Raw genomic sequence first — 18,708 nt, forward strand, 5'->3', positions numbered from 1 at the left:
CACAGACAGAGAGGCAACATGAAAACAACTGTTTAAAGAAAAATCCTGTGTGATAGTCTTCATGGCTGTTCATTCTGTTCTAAAATAGGAAATCAGAGTTCAAAAGCATATGACGCTACTATAAAGGGATTTAAGAGAAGCAGGCAAAATGGATAAAAGTGCACAAACTCGGAAACATTTCCGTAAAGTATGTATGATGCAGTGTAGGAAACTCTCATCTACTGGAAACATGAATTCATTTTTTTCTTTTTTTTTTTCTTTCAGAAATTAGCACGAGACGTGTTATCATGGCTTTGCGTGTGTTCCTGCAGCCTCCCTCACTCAGACACTCCTCGGGCTGTCAGCATGGCAGGGTGGAGCTGGCCGGGCTGCACATGTTTCAAGCATGCTCTGAGGCTTCACTCCCCCCTCCATCTAGTTCCCTCTTCTACCCCGAATGCGCCCACGTCTAGGCTGCAAAAAGAAAAAGAGGAGGGCCCAGTGCGTGTAGCCAGCGATGCTTCTTACCAATCAGAGGGGTTTCCCCACCCTCTCCGTCTCCTTCCCTCCCTCTGCTTTCGCTCCCTCCCCCTGGCTCTAGGCACGCCAACCAAAGAAAAAAAAAAAAAAAAAAAAAAAAAAGTCCAGGGAAAAAAGTGATAAGCAGCAAACAGCTTCTGGGTTTTGCTTTCAAGCGGACTCCTGCTGAATCGGTGCGAGAGTGTGTGTGTATGTGTGTGTGCGCGCGCTGCGTTCACTCTTCATCCTGCCACAGTAGCAACACATTGCCGCAGCGTCGGCCCCGAACAAAAGGCTAAACGCAGCAGAGCCGCAGGAGGGGAAACTCAGGGACAGAAGCAGGCAGAGTGGCCCAGCGTGACTGCACTTCCCAGGGAGGAACTCAACCTGCCATTTAGCCCTCCTGGCCCCGCAGTGGAGGCAGGACGGCACACAAGGCTGGTCCAGGCTGCCTGTCCGTGTGTCTGTCAGAGCTGAGGAACACACCCTGTTACTGACAGTTGGCTCTTTCACTTTGTCGACCGTTTTTACACCTCGGTCTGTGTCATCCTCTACTGAAACTCCTGCACCTGCCCTGGGCACCTTTCCTTTTCAGCCACCTGCCCTCCAAAATGTCAGATGATGACTGCCGCTCGCCCATCGGCCTGGACTGCTGCAGCTGCTGCCTGGACCTGGCCAATGGCTGTGATGAGTCCATAGCCAGCAGTCCGGCTCGGGGCCTCGGTTCTTCGGGGGGCCTGCTGGGAAGCCCCACCAGCCCCAGTGTGAATCACTTCCGCCAGCTCCGCAACCAGCTGATGTACCAGAACCTAAACACCGACAAGCTGAACAACATCATGAGGCAGGACTCCCTGGAGTCGGTGGTGAGGGACCCATGCTTCCTGCTCAACGAGGGGATCTGCAACAGCAACATTGATCAGACAATGCTGTCTATATTGCTCTTCTTTCACAGGTAGGTCTGTTGTTTGCTAATTTGATAGGTCCATGCTTATCTGACAAGCTAACAACTGAACCTAAAGGGTCTTTAATTTGAATATGAAAATCGAACTTGAACTTAATGTTAGTCTTTATCCCTCTTAAGGCACATTCAGTACAAAGTCTACCTTTTCATTAGTGGATCTACTTGTCAAATCCAATCAGAATACAAGGAGCATGTTTTGTTTAGATGAACCAGATGGTGACTGGAAACTAATCGGGTTTCTTGGAACTCTGAAAATGCTGACATAAATGTTTAGTCAAGGATTAAGTGTAGGCTGGGATTGGATAGTCAGGTTTAATTTAGGTGCGTCTTTGTCCCTGAAAAATGTATGTGTGTGTATATATATTAAATATATATATAAATTAAATATATATATATATATATATACACACACACACACATAGTATGTATGCACCTCTTAGTGTCTTTCTACATCTACACGAACATGTCTTTCATGCAGCATATGTTACATAACATATTGACCATTACGAATGATATATGACGTTTTTCTTTTATGAGGTTACTCGGTTTAACCGCAATAATTTGTTAGATATACAATAACTGAGAAGGGAAAGTTTCCATAGGTTGAAAAGAGCTAAATAGCTAAGCACTGTGTGGTTAAAAAATAAATGGCAGAGAACAGAAGTAAACAAAACCTAACCCAAAAAGAATGCCCTCCAAAAACACAAGGTTATTCTAAAACAACAGTTTTTGGTCATATTGATTCAATTAAAATGATCTTTTATTGCTTGAGGTCAATTAAATCTGGCCTTACTCCTTCACTGTCTCTGCCAAACAGCGTTTAAAAAGCAACGTTTGGCAGCTCACCTCGCAGTGTTTGTGAGGAGGAGAATGTCCAGCTACAAACTTGCTGCCAGTTGGATAGTTTGTTTGGCAGCTTCTGTCAAATGACCTCAGCCTCAAATTAACAGTTACCATCTTCGCAGTCAGCTACGGTTTGGACCGTCGCTGCACTTCTGAACCCGAACCGGCCGCACGTAATTACGTACGATCTCTTATTGGAGTCGTAAAATGTGGAATTCTTTGGGGAAATATCTGTGAACACTGAAATAACAAAAACTTGTTATCACTGTAAAAGTCAATTTTGAGTGTCATGTAACGTCAAGTTGTTGTCATCCGTGTCAGTAAAACAGAGATGTGTGTTAAAGGATCATGACGTGTGTGTTAGACTTCCATAGGACATATGATAACAGTAAATGAGGGGTCTTTTGTGTTTACGGCGCTGTACAAACAGAGTCTTGATATCAAAATTGACATTTGGCTCCAATCTTACCACCTCTTTTGTCTTCTTAAAGTAATGCAATGGTTTTTATTTCCTATAAACTCTTGATAATTCTGTTTTGAGTTTATTTATCAACTCCAGTTGTAAAATACCTAAAAAAAAAGTTCTTCTTCCTTTAACAATTTATGGTAAAGACAAATAAGACGGGAGACGAAATAATACATGCATGTGAAAGTAGTGCCTGTGAAAAAAAAGTGGGCTTTAAAGTGCATATTAAACTTTTTTTTTTTTAACATAAGTCATCCTCTGGAACGTGAATTCTTATCAAAACAAATGTAAGCAACATTAATGCATATCGGGTAAACCCGGATTCTTTCGCTATCTCTTCAGATAAAATATCTGTGATCCCAATAAAGTTTGCCTGAAATGAACGAGGCAAAGGTGACCATTATCATTAATTCAGTTATTTGCAGGTGTTATCAGTAATGTTCTCTGGCCATGGTGCACTATCAGTATTTAATCAAACTTTTCCAGAAGCCCGGCTGCCACAGAACATCCCAATAAGTTAAGTTTTAACCTGCCTTTACTTTGCTGTGTGCCATAAGTCTGCTTTTATCTGGTGCTGGGGGAATCTTGCTGCATAAGTACAGACAGTAAAGTGGAATTAAAACTATGTACTGTGGTCTGCGGCTGATGACATCGATGATTAGACCTCAGCAAGGTTTAACTCGATATTTGTAGCTTTTGGCTGTAATAGCTTATCGGTGACAAACTCTCAGGCTGTGTGAGTTTTTATGTGAATTGTTTTTAATACCCGACAGACTATTTAACAGTGCTAATTTCTCTCTCAATAACACATCAAATATAAGCTGTTTGGAGAAACTTCCACTCTAAGTTGATTTTTCCATCTGTTAAGTTGCAGAACAGCTGTTTAAGTGCTCATTAATAGGACACTTTTTAAGGAGATATTGGGTTTGCTGTGGAGCTGCATAATTCGGTGAAGGAACAGCCTGTTCTTGATTGTTTTACGAGCGCGAGTGTGTCATTATCACACTGATGAACAATAGTTGAAGAAACTCTGGTTTTAGGACTGCAGCTCCAGCTGGTACTCCTTTTCTAACAAACTGTTTTAATTCTGGATAATATTTTCAACTTGCATTTACACTACTGGGAAAGGTTCCGATGAGTGAGTGTTTGCTTTACCTTGAATAATGCCTGCTGGCAGGGCTCTGCTACAACTGTTATACAAGAGGTGTTTTTCTGCTTTGGAGTTCAGACTTCATCATGCATATATGGCAGCTTAGTGCATTTCTTTCAGTAATCAGGGCATTAATACTTTCATGCTTTCACAGTTTATTATAATACTATTATTAGGAAATAACTCGGTGTTGAAATCTGAATCTTTTCTATTCAGTCATCTACACTTTAAATGAAACCTTTATATAAAATGTATATGACTTAAGGCTTGACTTGCATCTTCCTGGAGTGGAGAAAAAGGAGGCTACAATTGCCAATAATTTTGACGTTTCGGGCTGCGAGGCAGAGGCGGCTGTACCTGTGCCTTTGGCCAGTGTGACTAAGCGTCCGTCTGTTCCCGCTCAGCTGTTTGCCTGACAAACACACTCTTTAGCCAGAACACTTTGTACCCAAACCCTCCCATTTCAAGAGGGAATCACAGACATGGATCATGTGGCTCTCATGGATAGGCTTTCTCACAGGATTAAAACATTGATTTCAAATCTGAAGCCTCGCAGTTTTTTCATGCAGAAACACAAACGCCCTCATTCATTCACACGTGTACTCACAGTCTAATCCTGTCAGTTGAAGCAAGAAAGCTGCCTCACCGAGATCAGGTTTGCAGAAGTACGTGCATTTTTCGCTTTGGGAAGGCCTGGCTTCTGATGAAAGCCTTGCTGAGGTTTATTCTGTGACCTCACCCTGGGTGGTCAGTCTGCCTGGCAGCTATTATTCTCATTTGCCACTTGTTAACAGAATAAATTGTTCAGCATAGCCCAAGGAAGCATGCCAAGACATCTTTTGCACTTGTTGAATATCAGTATGAACCAGTGGCAGCGGCCAGAAAACTTGTTATGTAAATGATTCAAGGGTCACAGAAATGTGCTGAGAGGAGAATTTGAAGCCATAAGTCCTATTTGGTGTTTGAGGCCGAGCCAGAAAGGCCTAAGGGGGGGCAAGAGCTGTGATTTCCACAGGATAAAACCAGAGGAAATGTGTTGATTTACTTTGAGGCTTAGTGGGCTTCAGTTGGCTGGAATAAGAAAGGCACTTTTGCACACCTTCACCACAGGCAGTCAGTCAGTACTTAGCAGCCACTACACACCATCACATGCCAGGGTGAAGAGGCCTGAAGTGCCTGCAGGGATGACACGAACATTTATCACAGGACTTCGGGTCTGTGAGCAGTCAGTCAGTCAGTCTGTCGATAAGCAGTCAAAACACGAAGGGGGAACAACTTCAAAACCGGTGGCAGCACAAAAGATGTCACAGAGTGTGAAAGACCTCATAAAAGAGTTTGTTTCTCTACATAAGCCACTAGTCTGACCACAGGACAGAGCTGAAGAGGAGTTTGCTCCCTCCAGACAGGATTTTTAGGCAAGATAACAACAATCTGTCTATTAAAGGTATGCAGACTTTCATGTTCCCGTCTCGAACTCATAGCAGCTGCCAGCAAGAACTTCAAATACATATTGCTGGTAAAGTGTTTAAAATGACAATAAGCTGCTAAACCAGAGTAGGCAAGAAGCTCATCCATTAGGTCAGGTCTGTTGGCTGAAAAAGAGAAAGAATTTCCCTGCGTGGTTAAAAAAAACTGTCATTTCTTTGTCCGACTAGGAGAGTTGAGGGTGAAGTTCACACACACACACACACACACACACACACACACTCACTTTGTGGTTTTTATATTAAACTGTGCAAAGAAAGGCAGAAAAAGGATTCTGACAGAAGAAACTCTGACTGAGTTTGATTTTCTGTTCTGACATGACTACTTATCCTTCTGACATTTTGCAGCCCTAGACCTCATTACTTCAAAGTTTCTCACTCTGGCCTGAGATGACCACTGCCTGCTGGCTTTGGTCCAATTGACTACTGAACATAACCTCATCCTCTTACAATGGAGTGGAGACGGGATCCAGCTGTGTCAGACACCCTGATGGGCTTTAAAGCTCCACTCTGTGATCCAAATATAAACCGCAATGTTGCTTTGCTACGAGAAACCCAAGTTTATGAAGTGACTGCCTATATTTAGTGATCCACTGAGGTGGTTATGGAAAGTGTCTTGGCCATGTATAATCCATCCAGGAATCCATAGAAATTTACATTTTAACAAACCTTAACTTTACCAAAACCAAGGCGTGTCCCAGAAAATACTGGATAAGCTTCGGCAACCACGGAAAAGATTCCATCTCAGCCTGCATCAAGTCTGTTTTCTGTACATAACAGTGGAACACTTCTCTACAGTTCAATAGAATAAGAATTTAATACCATCTTAATCCTGGGTGTGCCCACAGAATGACCTGTTTTGTTAATTTCCATGCAGGTTATTACATTACACTTCATTTAGCTGACGCTTTTATCCAAAGCGACTTACAACATACCGATGGTACACCATCGGGAGCAATTTTAGGGTTGAGTGTCTTGCTCAGGGACGCTTGGGCATGTGGGCGGGAGGAGCTGGGGACCGAACCACCAACCTTCCGATTAGGTTAGGTAGTTACTTTATTAATCCCCAAGGGGAAATTTTTTTAAATTTTAGTGTGCAACCCACTCTACCGACTGAGCTACAGCCTCCCTCCCAGGGCCACAGAGAGACTGACGGAAACAAAGACCATTCACACCTGAGGGCAATTTCTAGAATTAACCTGAGGTGCATGTTTTTGGATGTTGGGAGGAAGCCGGAGCACCCGGAGAGAACCCACGCAAGCACAGGGAGAACATGCAAACTCCGCACAGAAAGTCCCAGGACCGGATTCGAACCCTGAACCTTTTTTGCTGTGAGGCGACAATGCTAACCATTGCACCACTGCGCCAGGTCACACCTGACAATTTCTCTTTATCTGTCCGTGCAGAACTGAATACAGCGCACTTCTGCCTGCTCCGTCTTTGAGGGCTAAAGATTTGCACGGAAGGCAACACACACTTTTGGAGAACTCGCGCAGGAATCTTAATGCACCTTGTTTCACCCCTGAGTCCGGATGTTAGATTGCCTCGCAGGCTTGATGATTTACTCATCATATCAGGCCAAGTCAAATTATATTTATATATCTCAGTATCACAAGTCACAAATTCTCCTCTCGGAGTTTTACAAAAGCATGCATCTTGTGACGTTGTGATTAAATGACATCTGCTTTCTGTCCCCGCAGTGTGTTCAGGCTTGTTCTGCAGATAACATTGTGGTGATATAGAAGCACACGGTCAGCAATGTAAAGATGCAGGATAATGAAAACAAATCACTGTTTATTCTTTATAGCTGTATATATTTGGCCCTACCTGCCACATCAATTATATATTTATATTATATAATATTTTTTTCTCCAGAGAGCAGGGTACGCTCATCACAAACAGCCCAATTGCAGCTCCTCTGTTGAATTATCATAGCCTGTTACAAGCCGTAACAGGCATAGAGATCAATGAGAAACAAACTGCTGCACAAGTGTTGAAATTCTAATTTCATATCTCTCCCATTCATAAACTCCTTCAAGAGAAAACACTGTAATCTAAAGTCTACATCACAATACAGGTGTGAGGTAGATGAAATGCTGTTTTCAATGTCATGACTAACTATTCCGTTGTTGGCCACATGAAAGGCTTCTAAATGTCAAATGCGGTATTTCTGACGACAGAACTTTCTTTGAGCCGTGTTCTCATTTGCAGCAATAAAAACAGAACAAATTGCCATCTCTTGTATAAGGGGGGGGGGGGGGGGGGGGACAACAAAAGTTTGAGGAGAGTTAAAACTTCATGAACTTCAGGTGGCAGGGGATACATACGGATGTACACAACAGTGAATTACTGGCAAGAGGGCAAAGGGAAGGATGTGAGGGTGGAAGAACAGATTCATGGCCAGGCAAGTCGTAGGAACCAACCTCTGACAAACAAAGGCCACGAGGGCGAGGTCGGAGCAATGTCAGGGGAGACAGGGAGGGAGAGATAGCTATAGAGAAACAGTCAGAGGTAAGCTGTCAGACAGGAGGCTGGAGTCAAGACAAAACATAGCCCGGACTTGCTATAAATAGTGTGCTGTTGACGTTTGGTGGAACTAAGATATAGGCAGGTCTGTGCATATCTCTGGTAAAAGTCACAACATTTCTCTGGTGCTCAAGGAAGTCATTCCTTCGCAATGGGAGGAAGTAAAAAGCAGTGAAAAGTGTTTGTTTTAAGGCCATTTTCATGAGGTTCCTCAATAACGTATGCTTCGACCGCTTCTATGTCGACAGGAGACGTTCTGGAAGCCAAGGCCTGACTCACGATATTATAAATCCACCGCCTTCTCTAACATGTCGGCATATGTTTAGTGTTTTTTGCACCGGAAATTAAACCCTGTGCTTTGATTTTATTGCTGTGGGACCACGTTAAAGAAGGACGAACAATAATGGCTTTTTAATGGACCTCTCTTGACTTACTGCCTAGTTGTGTTGTAACTGTGTTAATAGGCTGCCCTTGGTGCTTTTGCCAGAAGGTGTATGTGAATACTCTCCAATTTGTTGACTACTGTCTGCCGTCTGTAAAGTGATGATGAAGTTGGCGACTATAGTGGCGAATGCGCACAGTTTAGCACGCAGACATTTGCCTCTCAAACACACACACAGTGCGTGCAGACAGAGATCAGTGTGTGTCAACCCAGAAATCCACAGGCACACCCTGCGCCGCAGGTTAATGCAACCGCCAGCGTAAAGCCTTTTCTTTACCAACACTGCTGTGGTTGGCTGTTCAGTTGCCCCCAGCAACATTACAAACACAACATCAGATTGTCATTTCAGTTTCTCCACTTTCAGGGCGTTTTGTTTCGGCAAAAGTTCCTCTCCACGCACAGAACCTTCAGAAAATGACTGTGACTCAGAAAATGTTGAACTTCCCCTCCCCCAATTATAAGCATCATTTTACTATATGTGGTCATACCGCAACAGACCCCGCTACATTTATGACAAGTTACATATTGTTATGTAAATAAATACAAGTTCAGCGACTACTACCGTATGTCCTGAACATTTAAAAAAAAATCTGCTCTCTCAAGCCGTGTTCAGACCAAACGCATGACCCGTGCGAAACATTGAACTGCAATGTTCCTTCGTCATGACGGACATGAGCACTGTACTCCTCATACACCGTCCTGTGCCATAAATATTTTCCAGCATATACATTTCAAGGCTGAAAAGTCATCCCCAAAATAAACCATTTACTTATTATTTCAGAAAAGTTGTGCTAAAAACTACAGCGATCTGTTTTGAGAAACGATTTGGACTTTATATGAAGGAATCTGCGACTGTTTTTCGCAAGTTTACATTTCCAGCAGTGGCGTGTAGTTATTAACGTGGCAGAACTGATTCTTCCAAATTGCAGAGAAGAAAGGCAACTGAAACATGTTCAACAAAATATATAATGGCTACGAAATGAAAAGTTGTTAAGTCGTTCTGTGTACGGCGGCAGTCAGGATTTATTAAAAGTATTTTTCACGTTGTAGGTTAATTAGTCAATTTCTGTTCGTATACAGTATACTGGACTTCCTGTGTGAGTGGCTCCGGCCATACGAGCGTTCATGCAGGTCCTTTAACTTTTGCCAAACCCGGTGACTACCTTAGTCGTTTCAGATTTTCCACTGGACTGAAGACGTAAGACGCTCCAACAACGCAGACACACTCGCACATAAACACAGACCGGCAGAGTGTAGCGCACAAAGGTGACCCATAGCATTATGCTGTTGTTGACACATCGCCACAGCGGAACCCAGCTAAGCTCTTTTGTCCTGAGTGTCGGACACAGTACGTACCAGAGCTGGATTATGAATCTATAAGTAACACACATTCTCAACCAAGTCAAATCCTCAAGATCATTGTGCTGCTGGGAAACTCTTCCAAGAGCTATGGGAAGGAACTGACGACACGCGTCTTCTGAGCAAGATTAGATGCATGAAAAAGAGACACAAGATGTCCGTTACTCTGTTGTGGTCTGCAGAGTTTGGCATGGGTAGGATGCTAAATCGCCAGCCGCTGTCTGTTCGTTCAAGAGCCCGGTGTTTTGGTTGATCAGGCGATGAAGCGGCAGCGTCCCGCTCTTCTTCATCGTCATATCTGCTTCTTCACTTTCTACTCGGTTATTTCTTGGTTGACTGCTGTTCATTTACAAACTACTATACATGCCTTCCAATGAGAGCGCGCATCTGAAGTTTGACATACTTGAGTGGTGCATTTATGTGCTGGTATGTGTGTCTTAGTAAAATGCAATAGCTATGTTAAGCAAGTTTGAAGTCTCTGAGTTTATTTTGATGGCACTCTGATGGAACGCCCACGGAAGGAAGGGAGAGGTCATTTTGAAATGATGCCGCCACTTGCATTAATTATGAAATGGCTGTCATCGCATGGAATTTGTAAGCAAACATGATTTACAGGACGGATTATATAAAACGGTCCCTTAATGATGCTTAGGTCATTGATGTTTGAAAGTTTGTAGAAAAAATTCATGAAGAAAGTTGTGGTTTCTTTTGAACATTCTTTGTAGTGAAACTGATGAGGCTTCGCTCTGCGCAACAAACAAGACTTTTGGGGAAGGATTCCTTCGGGAGGTCCGTGAAAAGTAAATACGAAGTCAAAAAATGAGGAGGATCTCCACTCGCAACAGTGTGCAGGCACCTGTGCTTTTGACATTATAAACTCCACTCTGCTGATAGCCACATTTTTCCGTTGCTTGACTAACACAGCATACAGCAGGATGTCATTTGTGATGAAAAGAGTGCACCACCTCTGAATATCAGACACTAAACAACGCTTTTGAAAAGTGAAAAAAAAAAAAAAAAAAGACGCCCTCTTAAAAAAGAATGAGGGATACTTCAAAAAAAGGGAAGCAGCACCGTCCACCCATTTAAATCCTTTTCTCTATCACGCTTCATGTTTGCGCAACTGTCTTTGTCCTCCTCTGTCTTATTGGCCACATCCCTTCCCTCTCTCTCTCTGTTTTTTTCTCCCTGTCTTTTTCTTCGTTCTCTCCATCTTTGTCGTCCCAGTTGGCAACTGTTGAGATTATGTAAGCGTGCACGAAGGGGGGTGGGGCGGGGTGGGGTGGGGTGGCGTGACAATGGCTTGTGCTCCCTGCCTTATCTATTTGGACCATGACTATGGTGCCTAATTAGATAATAAGGAAGCCTGTCAACACTTGCCATCACACGCACACGCACGCACACACACGCACACACACACACGCACGCACACGCACACACACACACACACACACACACACACACACACACACACACACACACACAGCCCTGTCCTTGATAGTAAATATTTGTACCACAAACAGTCAATATGATAATAATTACACTATTGAAATACACATTAGGCAGTAATTCAGCTTGTTTAGTGTCTGATATTCAGAGGTGGTGCACTCTTTTCATCACAAATGACATCCTGCTGTATGCTGTGTTAGTCAAGCAATGGAAAAATGTGGCTATCAGCAGAGTGGAGTTTATAATGTCGATGGAGGGAAGCTGAAATGATGGAGCTTTTGGACGTGGACTCTCCATACCACCCAGGCTGAGCGGAACAAGCTGCTGGCTGGAGGGCAGTGAAAGTTTCATTCTGCACTGTTTTCATTAGCATGGGATTCCCAATCTTGTTGTAACTCTGCATGAGAAGTGAGAATGTGGTAACCCACCCTGCTACCGAGGGCCAAGTTCAAGTTTGGCTGAAAGGAAGATCAGATCAGGAGCGGAAAGAAATGCTTTTCATGAGCACATTGTGCCCTTTACCAGATCCAGGGGGAGCCAGTGTTTGTGCTGATTTGTGTAGAAGCATGGGAGACTCTTTAATGGCTCTGAATTGAGGTAATTTGTAAAACAAAAAACAAACAAAAAACCCAGACGTTATTTGAGATTAATTCCGATTGTATATTCCATCTGTTTCTCTGTGGACGCCTGTTTCATAATCCCAAGTGTTTTTAATCCCGCAGTATGTCAGTTTTTTTTTTTTTTTTTCTTTTCTTTCCACAATAGATGCCTACACAATGCTGCCAGACAGTGCTTTTGTGGAGCGGGTCTGAGCCAGGCCTATCATTAGCCTATATTATTCTCCCTGGGCACTATTCACACTCAGGTTGGGTACAGGATGTACCCTGTGTGCGCACACGCACAGGCACACGCACGCACACACACACACACACACACACACACACACACACACGCACACAGGCACAAATACACAGGGAAGAGAAAAATGCACATCGGAACTCGCCTTCCCTCAGCTCAGTACACACTCGAAAAAAATCCAATGCATACACACACACACACACACACACACACACACACACACACACACACAAAGCCACATACTCACGCACGCAAACTCGTACACATCAATATAGCCTGTAAGACGTGGACCGAGTATTCGATGAATTTAAGCAAAGGTGTTGCCGCATTCCATTACTGAGAAGTGCTCTTACTTACTCTGTACTCTGAGAGTCTCTGGGAAAGAAAACAATTACTTCTGTGAACTTCAGCAGGTTGTCAAGCCATCTCTTCCAGGACACAGAAGAGTTTGCAGCACCAGGGCCAATCACATATTCTATTTTTAAAGTTACTGGACATCTGCAGTTTGGCAACACACCGTGTTTTTCCTTTTCTGACTGAACTTCGGTGTTCTCCAGTAAACAATTTTGAGCTCTCGGGGCGGAGGTGTAATTTAAGAGCCCTGACTTTCCCAAACACGACTCTGCTGTCATGCGATGGGGAAAATAGTAATGAGTTTGGAATTAAGGAGCATAAAAGAACATCATTTTGGTCAGGAGTTATAAACTACTCAGTTAAGTACGCATTACGTTGCTCTGGCTCATTAAAGAATTATGTAATATGGGTGTTTAAAAGTAAATATAAACTGGATTTATAGTCTCTGACATGTGTCTCATCACACAATCATATCCTTAATTTGATCGAAAGTATTGAAGTGGTGAAGTAACATTTATTTAAATGAATGCTTTCTGAAGTGTGTAGCTAATTGTGTCACCCCCAACAACACCCACCTCACATCTCGGCGCTCCTGTGTCATCTGTAATTTCATCATTAACTTTAGCCTTTGCACAACATTGAGACGTTAGTCAAAAAAACTAAACAAAATACCTAGACACTTGGCTGGGAAACCGAGTGGGGAACATGTTGGGCAACATGCTCCCGCCTTGCCGTAATGCGTCGGTTTCATCAGATGTGCGATAGTGTGCAATAAGCTTCCCTACTAAATGAAGAAAGTTGTTCTTCTTTCCTGCGAACGCAAAGAAGAGCTTGGCAGAATTTTGTATTTTATATAAATGACACTCTGAATTAAGTTTACAGTATAGATGCTCCAAAAACACCCCACTTCAAATGGCTGGCAAAATCCCCATGAACCATCAAACTCTGACTTTGGTGTAATGAACATGGTTTCCTTTTTTATTACTGTTGCTTCCAAATGTCTCTGGCTTCGAGTATTGTTACATAACTGAAAAGCGGCTTTGTGAGAAGAAGAAAAATGGAAAATAAAACGGAAAAAACAGAATCAAACCGACCGACAAAGACAAACGAAGAAATGTGATGCACCAGAAACCTACTGTAATGTACCGTTTCTTTTTTCTGTGATGTGACAGTGCAGGCGGTGACAAACCAAAACTTTATTTCAGCATTTTATCGCGCACAGCTGTGGCTCTCGAAGTCAAGTCATTTCTCACCGTAACTCTGATTGAAGGAAAGGAGGAGGCACGCCGGACCGAGCACCGGTTTGGCCTCACTGGCAGCGAGCTGCGGTGGAATGAAAAGATGGAGCACTTTTTCTCTCTCTGGATGCCTTTCTGGCAGACAAGAAGGAGAAAAATGAACGCACATTGCGCCAAGTTTCAGTGAGTCTGTGATTGTTTCTGGCTGCTCCCCGGCAGAGAGAATAAAGAGAGAGAGAAAGAGAGCGAGAACTGAAGGAGTGAGGCACCAGCGTACTCCAACAAACGAAACTAACAAGATGCATCCTGTCCAAACCCTCACTTCTGTCTTTGTGTCACTGAGTTTAAAAGAGCCATTCGTACCGCAGCTCGAGCCGGTTTTATCTGATGGCGCACCAATGCGTCACTCGTCCCGCCATTTTACTGTGCCATCACAAGAGGGAATCAACACCAGTGACATTAAATGACCTCCTCCTGCATTCCTTCCAGTCGGTGTTATGGAGACGAGGGAGTCTCAGATTCATCATTATGGTTGCATGATATGTTGTTTACACAGTCTGGAATTAGGATAAACGGAGTCCTCTGAAAACATGTAGATGCTTCTGGAGAGAAGTAATAGAGCTCTGATGCAGGGCTTTAAAAAAAAACAAAAACAAAAACAAAAAAACACGGGGAGGCCAGAGCCAAGACAGCGCGGCTGATGAAAGTGTCTTTCCTTCCCTTTCTTCATCTGTTCCTCCCAATTATCTCTCTCCTGCACATACCAGTGCACTCCAGATTCCATCCAGGCTGCCATCCACATCCCTGACACAAGTCTTCCAGGGACGTGCAATGGACACAAAGACCTATTTATTAGCAGCCTGAATGCAAGGTGTCATATAAGGGAAAGTGGAGCCGGCACCGCTCTGGCAGAGAGCGGGAAGAGAGGTGGATTTATGTAACAGTCGAGTTCGCAGCCTTTCAGTGCTTGTGAAGCTGGCGGTGTGGAAGTTAGTCGGGGTCAGGAGGTCTCGCGCCAACGGGGGCGTCTTTCGCTGTGGAAGTGCTCGAGCCAAACGGGAAGACTCGGCAGTTGTTGGCCTCTTCACCTGGAAACATGTCAAGAAAGTTGAGTTTCCAGCATTGCAGATTAAATCAATTCCAAAGTTAAAAAAAAAAAAAATACTAGATACAGTATATATACGTAAGCTAGAAAGGTAAATGTTTGTGCACAGGAGGCACATTTTAATGAGCTGTGTGGCGAGATGCTGCTGAAGTCACTCGCATCTCCAGGAATACACGATGATATCATAGTCATGAGTGGTGCACCACTCCTTCTTTCTTCTCCTACACATTTCCATCGAATAGTTGCACACGCTTGTTTTGCCTGACCTCAATGTTTTCACTGATTTATCACTCTTAGGATTGTTTAGCATAATTTAAGCATTCCTGTACTGCCAGCATACTCGGGTCGCAGCGTGGGAGAAAAACAGGACAACAAGCAGTGCTTTTTGGGTTGAATGTTGATGAGATGGCAGAATGTAAGGTTAAAATGGCTTATTTAGCATATAATTACAGTGAGGTTCAGTGTGGGCACGACGAATAAATTGCTGAATTGCACATGAGACAGACAGCAAGGACATCTGTCCAAGTAAAGCAAATTTACAGCAACTTTAGGTCTGGTGTGCAGACTTGGTTTTTAATTTAAAGAACAGGCTTCCCTGCATACATACAGCAAGCAGCAGGTTACACAGTAAATGTCAGACGATACATGCAAGCAAAATGCTCACGATTTAGCGTTTTGAAAAATCCATGTTATGTAATTGGAAAAGACAAGAAATAATAAAATAAAGTACACTGTTTTCCACCACAGTACCTTTGATGTTACATGAAAGGAAAGCCAAAATAGGGGGGGGGAATGCGATCCAGTTGGCAATCACGGTATGAGGCGATGAGGGTTGTCTTGGATTAGAGGGGTCTGCAGGTGAATGTTCTGTCACTCCAACCATGAATAATGTGTAGGTGCTCCATAATGGCCGAGCGAGCGCTCCTCCTGGCTCCAGTACTTTTGCCCTGTTCTCACTGGAGGTTACATAACAAACATAGACACACAACAGTGTGAAAATGTTGGCAAAACACAGACACAGACAATCCCTCTGTGCCTTTTCCACGGTTTTCTCAGTAGAGTCATCAGTTTGAATGAATGCGTTGTTATCTGATCCCGTTGCTGGGTGAATGGATGCTTTTGGTGTATTTCTAGTGCTCTTTTATTTTTTCTTTCTTTTTTTTTTTTTTTTTTTTTTTTTTTCATGGGCCCACTTCCCAGTCCTCTGGAGGGAAAGGATGCTATTGTAGCTCATATCAGTGGGAAATTCAGAGAAACACCCTGATAAAAAAAACAAAACAAAGTCTCTCACTGTTATTCTATGACAGCCAGCAAGGGGAGGACATAAAAGAAAAGTAAAAAAAAACAACCCAAAACACAACTGAAAGACAAGCAAGATACTTCCTCCGATTCATATTCAAATACGCTCTCCAGAAGGAGATATCAGATTCAGACAAGGCAGCGCTTTTCCCGTGAGTGTTTTGTATTTCTTGCAATATTAAGTGGCAATGATATCTAGGCCTTCGTGCTGAAAACAGCATCACTAAGTACCTCTCCCAGGCCCCCTCCTGACCCCCCCCCCACACACACACCCCACCCCTCCTTCCCATTGGCATCTTTACTGGCATTTGCATGTCATTTCAACAAATGGAAACACATGTTCAAATTGGAAAGTCAATGGGGAGCAAGCATTTCGAATTACTCCGGGTGTGTCTTTTGTGAATCCTCATTTTAAGATCAAATAAAATAGCAAGGCCCACAATGTCACAAAATGGAAGACTGCATTTTTTTTTAATTCAGCCATTTTTTTATTTTTTTTAATCATATTTTTCCTTTAAATTGTTAGTTTCATTGTAAGGACTCCTTAGTATTTATGCCAAGGCCTTAGCATCTTGGTTACATCACCTCTTTGAGTCTTTTAACAGCTGCCGCCGTTAAACTCAGGTTTGTACTTTAAACAAGTCTCCACATTGTCTCGGGCCGTAACGATGTAAACAATATAGTAGAACGATTGTAAAAGCTGTCGGCCTGCACTGACGGTCCAGTCCACTCTGCAGCACCTGTTTCCCCAACACAGTGAGACGGGCAGCAGGACAGATTAAAGATGTATTCTCCTCTTGGTCCCTTGATAAGAGGCTGACACGTTTTTTTCTTTTGTAAGATTTTATTGCCTTTTTTTTCCTAAGATACTCTTTCGGAAGTTGCTGCCCTGTACCTTTTAAACTTGACATTAGTGTATCTCTGAGGTTTTCTATTGGAAATAACTGGATAGTGTGTGCCAGCATTTTCCTAACCACCACAAAAACAGACCGATTATAGTAGTGGGTAATTTTGTTGTTTATTATGGAAACTCCACCCTAAAATAGTATTTTTTAAAAATCATTTAAACTTTATGTCTTTGTCATTTTAAGACCCTATCTCCCTCTGTCTTACCACCAGTGTGCCCCCCCTCTCCCCCCCACCGCCCTTCTATTCTTATCTCAAGGTACCCATGTTTTTTGACAGTTTACCTAAAGAACTGGGAGTACAGCCAAAGCCTCCTATCAGAGGAAACACTGCTTAACAACAGCTGTGAAAGCCCTCTCCTCTCTCCCCCTTTCTCCTCCTCTTCCCTTTCTCTTCCTCATTTTTTTGCATTTTCCTGTTTTGGTGTTTCGGTAGCTCTCGGCTCAGTCTTTGATACAAAGCAAAGTGGGCCGTCCTCAGGCGGTGGGGAGCAGACAGATACTGGAGTATCTGGTGAACTGCGCACTGTTGAAAGGCGAAACCACAGATTCTTGTTATTCCGCCGGTTTGTGTGTCTGTCTGCTCCTTGATTATGCATTTTTCCTCTGAGCTGGGAAACCATAGAAACCTAAACCAGAAGCATTATGGGTAATATTCTGTAATCCTACAATTACCCTTTATGGAAACACAGGAAATGTTGCCTTAAAAGTGGTTCAAAGCATCTCCAGGGAAATATCTTCCCTGACATTATTGGCCGTGTCAAATGATGTTTAGTCTGCCTGTACATAGGTCACTTATGTAATGTAGATTACTTATGATATACTCTACAGCGTGCTCATTCACACACACACACACACACACACACATATATGTAGATGTACAAGTGTGTATACATGGGCTCATCATCTTCAGTTCAGAAAAGCTCTAGTCTTAGTGTCACGCTCCGGTAATGAAACGGACGTTCTGCTCTTCAATGATTTTGCTTGATGTTTTTAAAAACAGGATGGAGGGGCAGGACCGGGCAGCATGTCTGTGTGCTCATCTTTATTCAGGAACAAAGCCCAGACGCGGTACACTTGCAGAGTAAACACAAATATCTAAGTTCATTGTGCACAAGGCTGAAGCTGTTTCACCTTAACCCTCCCCACCTTGTGTTCATGTGTTGCTCGCAGTTACATTATACTGCACGCAGCAAAGTCTCCCTTGCCCTCTCTTGGCGCCATAGCAGCACCTCTGCCACAACTAGGTGAGCGCGTACCAGACAAACAGCTCGCAATATGACGAGACAGGTCAGAGACGGGATAATTATCTCGAGACGGCGTCAGGGTTAGGCTGTCCTGAAGCATGCCAGTCAGATAGGATTTACTGCTCCGAGGCAGAGCGAAAGGACAGGAATAACAATGACTGTTGGAGGAGGGAGGTGTGGAGCGCAGACAGGAGAGGAGGAGCGAGACAGACCTGTCAAAAGAGCCAGCAGAACAGGCACAAGGTGGCAGACAAGGCACAAAAGTTACACAGCTACATCAGCCAGTCAGCAAGATGCTTTCAAACATATGCCTTTTTTTTTTAATAAACAATATTAAAAAACACAAGGGGACCTTGCTGGTATTATTACTATTTTGACAAGCCGAGGGGTGTCTGCATTGTAAAGGTTGGCAGATACCTTGCAGGCACCAGCACACTGCGCTGCCTTCTTTGTGGTCCGACTGTAATTACAGTCTTTGCCAGGAGAGAACACCGCAGTCATTAAAACCAGTGTGAGGAAGACAT

The 18,708-nt window shown here is 43.4% G+C and overlaps 1 protein-coding gene across 1 annotated transcript in view; it reads left to right on the plus strand.

Annotated features, from left to right (window-relative positions):
• Positions 1 to 619: 619 nt before the first annotated feature.
• The window catches only part of tsc22d3 (TSC22 domain family, member 3), a 36,846-nt gene continuing 18,757 nt past the window's right edge, over positions 620 to 18,708 (plus strand). Inside the window, exon 1 of the mRNA XM_069170736.1 lies at positions 620 to 1,450. Within this exon, the coding sequence (XP_069026837.1) occupies positions 1,110 to 1,450 (341 nt within the window). The 5' untranslated portion in view covers positions 620 to 1,109. The remainder of the gene's footprint in view (positions 1,451 to 18,708) is intronic.

This window comes from Embiotoca jacksoni, unplaced genomic scaffold (genome assembly GCF_022577435.1).
Source record: "Embiotoca jacksoni isolate LCO1_2020_lvr unplaced genomic scaffold, fEmbJac1.0.p SCAF_5, whole genome shotgun sequence".
NCBI lineage: Eukaryota > Metazoa > Chordata > Actinopteri > Embiotocidae > Embiotoca > Embiotoca jacksoni.